The following is a 12,500-nucleotide window of genomic DNA, read 5'->3' as shown; positions in this document are numbered from 1 at the left end:
TTGAGCTTTGACTTTTATCTAAAGGCTGTTTACTTTCTTGAGTTTAAGTTTTGGATTTCATGATATGCCATTACTCACGTTCAAGACTGACTGATTGGACCTAAAAGGGTTGGGTCCAGGGAAAAGTAACGTCAAAGGCTCACTAGCTTAAAATTTGAGTGTGTGAATGCAGATTATTTCATTTGCAAAATGCGAGTTTAAAAGACTAGACTAAGTATGAAAGCCCAAAACTCCTGCGCTGTATATTAATGCTGCGGTGTACACATGCATTTATAAACTAGTGAGCCTTTGACGTCATAATTTCTCCTTGATCCATCTCTCTCAATATCTTGAAGTTTTAAACGGTGGGACAATAAATAGGAAAATTCCAGTTGAGACAAACAGTTGTCTTTTTAAAATTAGTGTTCAGTTAACATACTATTAGTTCTGAAATCCAAAGAAAAATAAGACTAGTCTAAGATTTTTTTTATCACAGTGGTACTTTGTTTAAGTTCTCTAATACTGAGGACAAAACTGCTGAAGTGCTACTGACTATTCAGTTTTGTTGCCTTATTTTTGTAGAGTTCATCAGGAAACCACAGTGTGTATCAACTGGAAGAGTGCCTCCTCGAACTTTGTTGTTGTGGAACACTGTTGAGAACAAGCAAAGTGACTTACGATTCACCTACAATGTGCTCTACTGTCGCAACCCTTCTCCACAAAATCAGTTCTGTAACAGACCTCCACATGGTTTCAGTATATTCAAACATTGTTTGGATTTGTTCACAGCCATGAACCCAAATGGTAGCAATACCATTTTCACTTGTAATATCACACTTCTTGTCAAAGCATTGTTCCCACATTTGTTTAATTACACCAAGCCTTCTGTAGGAAGGGCTGCAATCCATTTTGTCATCAACTTTGGAAATGTGCAAAGTGATAGTTACAGCCCTAAGATCATATGCAAACCACTGAATTCAGGTACATGTATTTGGGAACTTATTTTCATTTTTAATTATTTTTCAGTTCAATTTATTTGCTGATCGAGGCCTTTTATTTTGAAATGGTTACATTAATGTATTAAAATGACCAATCTAATTAATTATTGTTGTCAATTTCTGGTTACAAAAAATACATTTATGGCCTTGTTGTCTATGGACATGAAGAAAAATTAATTTTGTCTGTAGTGACTGACTGACTCAGTAAAAGATTGATCAATCAATGTTATCAATCGCGGTGGGTCCAATTTGCAGGTCGCAGGTCGCGGGTTGCAGGTCATTGTTTCACCAATACAGAAAGTATCCTAAACATTCATAAAAGCTAACCTTAGGCCTAAAAACTTTTGTTTAGGCCTAATTAGGCCTAAGGTTAGCTTTTAAGAATGTTTAGGATACTTTCTGTATTGGTGAAACAATGACCTGCAACCTGCAACCTGCGACCTGCGACCTGCGACCTGCAAATTAGACCCGCCGTATCAATCGTTGGTTTGTTGGTTAGAGCAGTCAATTGACAAGCAGGGTTGTATGAATCTGCCAACAATTTGGAGTAACCGTTTTTGCACAGCATTTTTAGGAACTGAATCTCCAAACCTTTTGAGAGATGTGGATGTCACATGCAAAATGAAGGAACAGTACCTTTAATTAATAACTTTGATTCAATGCAGGTGTCTTTTTCAAAATGTGGCTGTTTTTTTTTTCATTACTAATCTATTGACAAATTTATGTTCAATGTAAAGAAGCTCAGCTGCTGATTTGTTAATTTGCATTTACTAGTGAAGTGTACAAAACCTGAAAACATTTACGTCATAACAGAGAAGAGACGGACATTGTCTTTGATGTGGAATGCTCCAAAGGACATGAGAGATTTTACGAGTTTCCTAACATATTTTTTAGTCATAACTTTGGGAGACACTGGAAAAAATAAGGTACTCGTACGAATGTAGCCTTTTTAATGGTATCATAGGTACTGCATGGTACAAGCTAGATTGACGTGTAGGACATTGTCAATTTCTGTGGGATTACTCTGAAGAAATTGGAGATTTTTTACATCATCTAAATTAGCCAATTAAGTCTCAATGGTAGAACCGACGGACAAAAATAAGGTTCCTACATGTAAATAGCTGTTTTTGTGGTAAATACATTGTTCATTTAATTATTGTGTTAATTGGCTAAAGTGTTCATAAAGATCATGTTCTTAAAGTCCCTGTGATGCTTTTTTTAAACTTTTCACTTGTACTTATAATGTCTGGACGCATTTTAGCGGGCCTTTGATTTTTGGCCTATCCAGTTGGGTGCTGGTAACTAACTAGTGACGTCACAGAAGTCAAGAATGTAATTACATTCGGAATCTTCAGAACATTCACTGCTAACTATCGTCCAACATTTCTATAAAGACTTTGCAATGAGCTCTAGATTTTCAACAAGACTCCTATTCTTACCTTTTTGCACATTTCTTTCTGAAGAGATGCAATCAACTTACGTGTACTTCTTTGATGTCATCAGTTACCTGAGGGCCCAGCTGGCTCAGTCAAAATTGTTTGCGTATAATCAAACGCCCGCTAAAACGTGTGGATACTCTATGAGGGAATTTTTTTTAAAGTACTACACTCCAGGCACTATAGATATTTTAACGAAAAGTTAAAAAACGGGAAAAAAATAAGCGTCATAGGGACTTTAAAATATAATTAATAAATAGATGTTTTGTAAGTTATTTTACTGCAATCATTCAAAATCACAGAGGTACAATGTACGTACCAAGCAGTTGGCCATGGGTTAAGGATGCTTCCAAGGAAATCTTAGGACAGAAAGAGGCCATATTAAGCGGGACTCACACTGAAAAACGTAGACTGCAGACTGTGCAGACCATCTGCAAAATGAAAATTCGGTTAGCCTGTTTACGATTAGCTTTCAACAATAGTGAGGGTAACACCATATTTTACCCCTGGTCTGCACAGTCTGCGTTTTAATTGGGTGACCGATATTAAGCTGACTTAAATAGTGAACTCCTCTCTACAGCTACAGTGTACCTCCATGATTTGCCAGAGTCAGATCAATAGAGGATTGTGATGATCAATGATGATCCCACGTGACTACAGTGTATATTATTGTGTATGGCTATATAAGTAAAGTTATTCCATGTGATCAACGTGTAATATGTTTCTGGAGCAAAGCGCTAGAAGCTTCTCTGTAAAATAATGTAATTAATCTGGGCTCTTGAATTCAGTTTTTACGTCAGAAAATACACTCATCAGTGAGAATAATACCTTCAGTTAGTACCAAAAATAATCTGCAAATTATTGAGGGAACGTTACTTTTTTGCAAAAGGACACTGGAAACCAGAGCCTTTCATATGTTATAACTATTACTGGATTTTAATGATTGATCCCAATCTTGCTATTTTTTATTTATTTAGACCATAGAATTTTTGGGCAATTATTTGCATGACATGCGGCGTGATTTTACCAAACTTCGTCCGTACACCTTGTACCACATTTACATTGCTTGTGCAATATCACCACTCCTTGGAGATGCTACAAATGGAAAGTTCATTGGCCCATTCTCATATAGAACATTGGAAGAAGGTACAGCAATGTTTTGGTAGAGGGAATTGTGCATCTGTGCAAGCATACAGAGAGGCAGTTTAAACCTAATTTCAAACAGTGTCAATATTTTGCTTCAACATGCATTCAATACTTTGTTGAATGAATTTGTTGGGGTGTTTGAAAAGTTTATGTAACATAGTCATATCATTTGTTGAAAGATGAGTTAAAATGATTGTTGTATATAATGTGATATAAGTGTATCGCATTAATATATGACATTAAATAAATATTAATTTTATGCCTTCCCTTAACATTGATTCAACATTTCCTTTGTTCGCACAAGTCTTGGATGGCGTTAATGCCGTTTGAGCGCGCCAGTCCATTCAAGATTTTGGTGAATGCATATTGACACTCTAGGGTGTATAATTTTAACACAATGTCTATCAATAACATTTGGTTAAATAGGCTGTAAAATTTAACATGGTGTCTATCGACAACTTCTGACAATTAAAGGTGTTTTTGAAGATGAAAGCCAGGTGGAATCAACTTTGATACCCATAAACCAGTGAGAAAATACATGTACATGTATGTAGAGTGTTGACCAAATTTTAAAAGTTGTTGTTTAATCATGACCACGCGTGTGGAGAATCTTATTGATAGTTCGGCCCATGTTAATTCTCAGATACATTGCATGAAGACTCACAGTGTAAAAACACAATGAATTATATAATTTATTAAAAACAATCATGTTCATTAGAATGCCTTCTCTTACAGAGAAGTTATTGAGTCATTGAAACAAGACCATGCATGTTCCTTCATTCTAGCTTGCAAACAATGGATAATGTCACTGTTGAATCACATCTGATGAAATAAAACCAAGGAGATGTCTGACGTTATCAAAATACAGTGATTACATTAGAAATCAAGAAAAAGACTGATCACCATGAATTGCATAAAGAAAAAACAAAATCAACAAAAGTAAGCTTGTGCACTAGAGTCACAGCATGACTGCATGGATGCACCTGCAGTCACATTGTCGCACTATAGGATTTCCACACATGTATCATGACAAAAGATGGGCTCTGTTAGCTTTTAAGGAGATTGAAGATGAACTGGGAAATAGGTGCAATGACGAACTTGTAAGATTATAAGCTGGTCTCAACGGTCAACTTAGCCAGGAGTTAGCAAACGTAGACTAGAAAATCTAGTTAGAGCACTTGAAATAATTAGCAAATAAATTTATATATAAATCTTCCTGAGTGCACTCGAACAAACTTTAGTTTTTGATCCCATGCAGTTAATGAATCGCAAGTTACATGTGAGCATGTGGTTCCAGTAAGAACCCATTGGCTCCAGGGAGTGGTCAAGACTTCAAGTGCTACTACAGTATGATCAAAAAATTCACTTCCCTTTTTCTTTTAGATTTTGAGAGCGTGTTTGCTTGACACCTGACTGGCAAAATTGTGAGCTTCAAATTATATCCAAAGGTTGTTTGCTTTGAATGCAAGTTTTGGATTTCACGGTCTGCCCTTACTCACATTCAAGATTGACCGATTGGACCTCAGAGGGTTGGTTCGAGGATAAGATGACAACATAGCTGACTCACTGGCTTAAAATTGCAGCGTGTAAACGCAGCTTATTATACATGCAAAACACGATTTTAAAAGTCTGAAAGCTCGAAACTCCCCTGCTGCATATTTATTTAGGCATGTCCACACATATTGCATTTTTAAACTAGTGAGTCATCTGACTAGTCCTGTCAAACTAAACAGTTGTCTCATTTGAAATGTAGGCTCAAAACTTTGGTCACTTGTTCAGTTAACATAGTTTTCAAATACAAAGAAAAAGTAGAATTGATTTTTGGTCATACAGCTGTAGTAGCACTTTAGAAGATTTTACTTAAATTGTCTAATGCCAGATGATTTTACTTTTCAAATGGGAGAATTCTAGCTAGGGCTCCTAAGGTTAGGTTTTATCAACGGAGTTGATAATGTAATTTGACCCCGTACAGAGATTCTAAAAGCTGACGTTTTGAGCGTTAGCCCTTCGTCAGAGCAGGGTTACGTGTAGTTTTTGTAGTAGAGAAAGGGGTCCTAAGGGGTCATTGGGTTAACCAGTCAAAAACTATGTCCCCTTCATTAACCCATTGACTCCTGGGAGTGAGTGTTAACAGATTTTGATCTGTCTATTGCCAGACAATTTTACTTGTCAACTGGGCATATCCAACCTGGGGCTCCTAAGGGGTTATTGTTATAATAATTTTGTACACACTGTAGCACAGAATCTATCAAGCCGATCAATACTATTTTAGAGGATGGGCATGTAGTAGACCTAGTCTAATTGGACTTCCAGATAACGAATACAACCACGCTATTTGCTGATGACTCAAAGTTAATAGGGAACGCACAATCACCTGCAACCATTCAGTCGGACTTACAATGCTTATCCCATTGGGCTGATGTGTGGCAAATGAAATTTAATGAATCAAAGTGCAGCGTTTTGCATATTGGTAACTGAGACAACCCTAAGAATAACTGCATGATGGGCCATTCACCCTTGCAAGTGCTTGAAAAGGAAAGAGATCTGGGAGTGGTTGTTTCAGCTGGTGATACCCTTTGTTGGGAGGAATAATGATTGGAAAAGCAAAATGAAGGACGTCATGGATCATTAGGAATGTCATATCTATGAAACCAGAAGTGCTGATACCAGTTTTACAAAGCTTTTGTCAGACCCCATTTGGAATTCGCAGTGCAGGTGTGGGCCCCAACCGCAAGACACAGAAACTGGTCGGGTGTTATGATCGAAATTGAGGACTGCAAAAGACAGTTTACGAGGGGAATTACGGTCAAGTCGCCCGAAAGTCATGTTGCCCGAAGTCATGTTGCCCGAAACCAGAGTCCTGTTGCCCGAAATTCTTTGTCATGTCGCCCGAAAATCATGGTCATGTCGCCCGAAATCTCCGTAAGAAGATTCTAAAAAATGCGAAGGGGTTAAAAACCAAGTCAGAGTGAAATGTGTTTTGTCGTTTGATATCACGGAGATTGTAATCCTAAATTTATATGTCGAACCATTCATGGTTGCAAAGCAAGATTGCGACATTGCGGTAAATTCAGACACGCATAAATACAAACGTATTTATTGCTAGCAACTAAACCTAATTACACGCGAGGACGTGTGGGTTGTCCAAGGGCATGGGCCTACTCCCTTATCGTGATTTCAAGGTTACAGTGTCTCAGATTAATGACTTTACTGGAACGTCGAATGCGTGGTGACTTAAACAAGGCTTTCAAAATAATCAACGGTTTTGTGGACTATGTTCACAATATGTTTGGGACGAATATAGCTTATCGAACTCGTAATCTTAATGTCACTTCTCATCAGCCATTAAGATCAGCGCATGACTTCTTTAGCAATAGAGTTTTTAAAAATTGGAACCAGCTGCCACTACGCATGCAAAATTCAACAAGTGTCAATGCCTTTAAGCTGGTTCTGAACTCTTTAAGTTATGTAAACCTAATTCGCCTAATGGATTCTGGAAATTGTGGGAAGAAATCTTAAATAGAATAAGGGATAAAAGTGAACATGTCAATTATTTACTAGCCAAAGTTACCTTATCTTATCTTATCTTATCTTATCTTATCTTATCTTATCTAGCCTAGACAGTAAATCAAGAGCAATATAGCTTAAAAAAGAGTTGTTGATGATTTTATAATACGTTATTTGAATTGGTTTTGAACCAGTCACTCACTAACTGTTCAGCCAACCTCCCAAGTTTAGCAGGGGGGGACATTATAGTTTAAGATATGACATTTCCAAGTTGCAATGTTCCTCATCATTCATTTATTTTGTTTTTGCCAATACCAGTTTATTTGAATTTTAGAACCCAGCGGTTATCCATATATCAATGCAAATATGACATTTAATGTGCATGGAGAGTTCAGAGATGTCATGGTAACATGGACGGTATGTGTATTAGCTCATCTTGTGTGTATGAGGCGAACTTTTCTTCTTTGCTTGCAAATTTGAACGATGAGTCTCATACTACTTTCGAGAGTTTTTTGGAAGATATTAAAACCTTTTTCAATTGTATTATTTCTTGGTTGTGTATTATTGTCAATTATTCATTGATGGGGTGATAAGGAACTTGTCAGAAATTAGCGGTGGGGGAGAGAGGGGGGGAGTTGGGGGTGGAAAGCAAGGGAGGTTCACAGTTTTTTTCAATAAGGAGGGCCATGAAAAAAATGGGCACGCATTGCATACGTGTGGTAGTGCAGGTAACAGCGCTTTATTCCATATCTGTCAACTGAGCTACGCTTTGTTTCCTAAGAGATTTAAATTCCCTTGCGTAATATGTAGCTCCAATTGTACACAATATTCCTTTGGTACCATACATCATTTTAGTGCCATAATAGATTCTTAGGTAAATACTGTTGCCCCCTGAGAAGACATGTGGTCACTAGTAAAATGCTAAACCCAGAAAGCTTGAAGAAAATAAAAGGGAATCGAGAAGCATTGGCTTTGAGGCTTTTTTCAAGCTTTTCCACTGAAAGTTTTTAACGTGTACTCTGAGCGTCTGACAGCTTTCCGCGACAAAAGTTCACTGAGGCTAAACCCTGTCCGGCGGTGTTAGTATCTGGATGGGTGACCTAAAAATATACGACTTGCTGTGAGAAACAATTAGGACTGAAAGTTCTATTTAAACGTTCAAAAATGTGAACCAACAAGGTACAGATCTTGTTAGCCTGCTTTATCCAAAACAATTTTCATGAAAAAGTAAATAAATATTATACACAGTTTTTAGGAGGAGCAGAAGGAAGTTTTCAGGAAGTGTCGATGGAGAATAAGAAAATATTTAATATTTTGCCATCAGCACGCAACAAAATTTGCGACATGAAAACATCATAAATTTTTGTACCGCGAATACAAAAAGTTACCATCAGCGAAAACATTACTTGGGAGATTTCTGCTACGCTCAATTTTCCTGTTGCGCATTTACTTTTGGCTGCACAAGTAAATGGCAAAATCGAAAGTGACATCGAATTCAGCGGCCGCCGCGATCAAGTTTAATAATACCTTGCTTGTTTACTAACAACTCGCGAAGCAAAATTGCACGGGTCTCTCTTCACTTACATGAAGTAATAGTCCATCACAACAGTAATTATAGAAAACTTACCTTTTTAAAATGGGTTGTTCGACTATTTCAAATGGGTGTTTAGGCTTAGAACTAATTGTGACTCTGCTTACGACCAATAGTACTCACTTGAAATAGTATTTTTGGGGTTGTCCATTTGAGTAGTTCATCGGGGTAGTCCATGGACTAGGGGCCAGTGTTTTACTCTTTCCCCAAAAACTCACTCTCCTATACGAGGTTATTTATCACCAGGTAATTCCATCGTTTTGGGAATAGAAGCTGCTTTATGATTCATCAGCGTCACAAATTCTGGCCGATTTTGGGGCTCATTTGTTGAACTCAAGCACGCTTCCAACAGACCAATTTAATTCCGTGATTTATGCACGCGGTGCGGGCCTATTACCACCACGGACTTAAAATCTTCGCTACTCTTACAGCCCGGTGAAATGACATAGTGTGTAGTGCACTAGTGTACAACACAGACGGCATAAAACGACGGTCACAAGAATTTAAGCCATTGTGATCATAAAGGGTGCTTAAATATGGTTTTCGAATGCAAACCATGTCTGAAAATCGACGCATACAAAGTATTTTCTGCCAGTATAAGCAAGACAAGCTATTGAATGCAGAGCTGGTATCTTGATTTCCAGTGGTAGAAACTATTATCGTCCTATTGAGCCAAAAGCTTTTTTAGTCCTGTTTCTCCAACAGAGATATCCCTTGCATGCTTGAGAGTTTTTGAGAAAAGGTGTGACGTAAATAGCCTTGAGAAAAACCTGGAGATGATTCTTCCCGAGCAGTTGGATAAAGTACTCGAGCGATTTTACAATTACGGTTGTGAGCGTAATTTGTCACCCACGACATTAAAAGGTAATCAAATGGTTTTCTCGTGAAATTAGGAAATAATTTCACTTGCGTTTTGTCAAAATTCTGATAATTTCCTGAGCCTTTAGGCGAGGGAAATTATTAGAATTTTGAAATTATTTCCTAATTTCACTCGTCGCCATTTGATTACACATACTAATACAATTCTGTAGTGTAAAATAATGAACCAGTGCAATAGGACTGTCATTCGTGGACATAGTACTTAAAGGCCTACATTCGCCCAAAATCCGTCCGTCCGGTCGTTTGTTTTTGTTTTCAAATGACGGCTTGTCCAAATGCGTGATATGATTGCTTGAATACACTTAGACGAATCATGCGGGAAACAAAATGTCAGCCATTTGGGTAATTTCGTATTACACGAAATTCAGTCACGGTGCGCAATGACTTCTGGGCGAATTTATAATTCATTAATTCCGAGTAAACTAATATTATTAGAAGGAAAAAGGAGTATGATTACTTGTGTGGCATATCCTCGTAATAGCAAGTTTAAATATCATGGAGACAAATTATGCTGACTTTATGAAAAATGCAAAATTTATCATGTCTAGCGTTATGAAAAAAGAATGCAACACTTCCAATTGCTTCCTTGCTGTTTTAGAAAAAAAAAAGCCTGCCTGTTCTTTTAAGTCCCACTCTGAGAACTTGTTGTAATTCGTATGCTACTTGAAGTCTTTCAAGGTTTGATTTAATGTTTGTGTTGGGGTTCAAGTTTTTTTTCCTGGTTCATTTTTTTTTTTAACCAGTTCAATTTCGATTTTCCTTTGTTTCAGATTATGATAATGAATATTAGACAAAATTAATAGGCCATTTTCGAGTTCATGTCTACCTCCTCTTCAAGGCGAGTCTAAGTTCGAAGTTTTTGTGATGAAAATTAGGTTTCATTCATATGTCAAGTAGAACTAATTACCATCACAAAAACTTCGCACTTAGACTCGCTTTGAAGAGGAGGCAGGCATGAACTCGGAAATGGCCTATTAAGACAAATCAAAATTGAACTGGTTTGAAAAATTTTAAAGCAAGAGAAAATTTGAACCACAACATTTACATCAAAGAAACCAACCAACATGTTCTTTCTCGCTCTCTCCTTTTTTTAAAATTCTTGTGTTCTTTTCTTAACAATGCAAAGTTGCCAACAAGAGAGACTTGGAATGGAATAATCACCCGCTTTGTGCTTCAGTATTGGATGTCAAACAACAGCATGGCCGCCGCAGAAGTCAAGGTGCCCAGCAGCATCTCTAATAAAACTGGCAATTTGACCAATTTACGCCTGAATCAATCTTATGCTGTGACGATTCAAATGTGTACGCGTGTTGGGTGTGGTCCAATGAGCCAATCATTTTATATCCCAGCCATTACAGGTAAGTTTAAGCACCACTCAGTGGAAACCACAACATCAGTAAAAATGACCAAACAACCAACATCAGTAAAAATGAAGAACATTTCAGTTATTTACTGTAGTTATCCTGCCTAAAAAGTTGCATTTGTTTTTCCCGTCTTAGCTTGGTATGACTTGAGACATTCTAGCCTTTGAGGAAGGGGAATTTGATTCCGATTTCTGCCCAAGGGGTGGGGAAATCGATGCTTTCTGCCTTGATGCTTTGTCAATTTCCCTACCCTTTCCCGGGACCGGGGAGGGGAGGGGGAGGGGAGGGGGTCCATTGGACCATTGACTGGTGTATTATTCAAGAGTTTCTAAAGATTTGTGTAAGGCAATGTTTTCACAATTAAGCAGATTATTTTACTGTAGACATGCATGGGGGCTAAAATATATGTGTAAAGCTAAGGTTATCCCGTGGTGTAAACAAAAGAGAAGAATTGTAAGTAATATTTGTCTTTAACCCTAGACATACATCTTTCTATCTAACTAACTGCAGACCTTCTGGGCCTCATCAGTGCAGTGTTAATGCCTAGGATTGGGGTTAAGCTTATAAACCACCCCATATGTCCCACACATGTGGTACAGCTAAGCGTTCCCAAAGTGCTCAAACTAGCGAGATAGTGAGCATGCGCAATTGCTAGCGGGAATGGCTCATCCTAGTAGAGTGCTCAATTTGGACATGAAAGCAAAAGCTTTGTAATGCCAAAGAGCTATATGCATGTTTTGTTGTCAATTGTGCTGTTTGCGACTTCATCAGTATTTCCCGATGAGTTCAAAATGCGCTTGTTGTGATTGTCGATAATTTTTTTAGTGTTGTTCATCCAGCTGTAGCTGGTCTTGACGCTGTTGCGATTGAAGAATTTTCTAAGTTTGTGGTCTTGAGGGAAGTGTTTGTCCATTAGGGGGAGGAATCTGTGTCCGATATTAGTGTTGACGTTTTTGCTGAATGGAGGGTTTTACCATAGGATGTTGCTTCGTTGCCTGTTTTTCCGTTTGGTAGTCGTAGTTGGCTCGTGTAGAGTGTAGTGGTATCCGCTCTCGTCGAGTGTTTTTAGGTATGGAGGGGCGGCTTGGTCGAAGGATGCTTTGTCCGATCAAAGGGATGACAGTCGTTTGTTGATACCGGCTGGTATGTTCTTTGTGGTGATTGGTGGGTGGTTGCTCTCGCGGTAGACGTACTGAAATGTGGTTTTAGGTTTGTTTGTTTGATATTTATTTCCTTGAGTAGGTTGAAGTTTTGGCAGCTATTCAGCTGATGTGGACCTGCTATACCCACCCACCCATATACTTACAAAGGACAGCCACAACACTGGGTACTTCATCCCCAACTCTTCTCGAATAGTGTGTGGGTTCTTTAACGTCCCACAGGGAACTAATGAACATGGAAGGTATTTGTGATACGGGGCTTATGGTTTATCATAGTCCTTATCCCGATAATTTGCGGATGTAATTACAAAGGGAGCACTTTCTCATCAGTTATTTAAAGACCCTGAGTGTTGGTGCGGCCGGAGTCGAACTCACGACCTTCCGCATGGGAGCCCGGTGCTCATCCAACTGAGCCACCGGTGCGCGGTGCTGTTGTTTAG

General features: G+C 38.2%; 1 protein-coding gene across 1 annotated transcript in view; it reads left to right on the top strand.

Annotated features, from left to right (window-relative positions):
- Positions 1-12,500, top strand: part of LOC138007712 (uncharacterized) — a 28,409-nt gene that overhangs the window by 5,731 nt on the left and 10,178 nt on the right. Inside the window, exons 3-7 of the mRNA XM_068854770.1 lie at positions 562-960; positions 1,752-1,903; positions 3,391-3,559; positions 7,401-7,483; positions 10,663-10,894. Of these exons, the coding sequence (XP_068710871.1) occupies positions 562-960; positions 1,752-1,903; positions 3,391-3,559; positions 7,401-7,483; positions 10,663-10,894 (1,035 nt within the window). The remainder of the gene's footprint in view (positions 1-561; positions 961-1,751; positions 1,904-3,390; positions 3,560-7,400; positions 7,484-10,662; positions 10,895-12,500) is intronic.

Source organism: Montipora foliosa, chromosome 6 (assembly GCF_036669935.1).
Source record: "Montipora foliosa isolate CH-2021 chromosome 6, ASM3666993v2, whole genome shotgun sequence".
NCBI classification, from domain to species: Eukaryota; Metazoa; Cnidaria; class Anthozoa; order Scleractinia; family Acroporidae; genus Montipora; species Montipora foliosa.
Note: the sequence above shows the minus strand (reverse complement) of the source record. Positions and strands in the feature narration are given on the sequence as shown.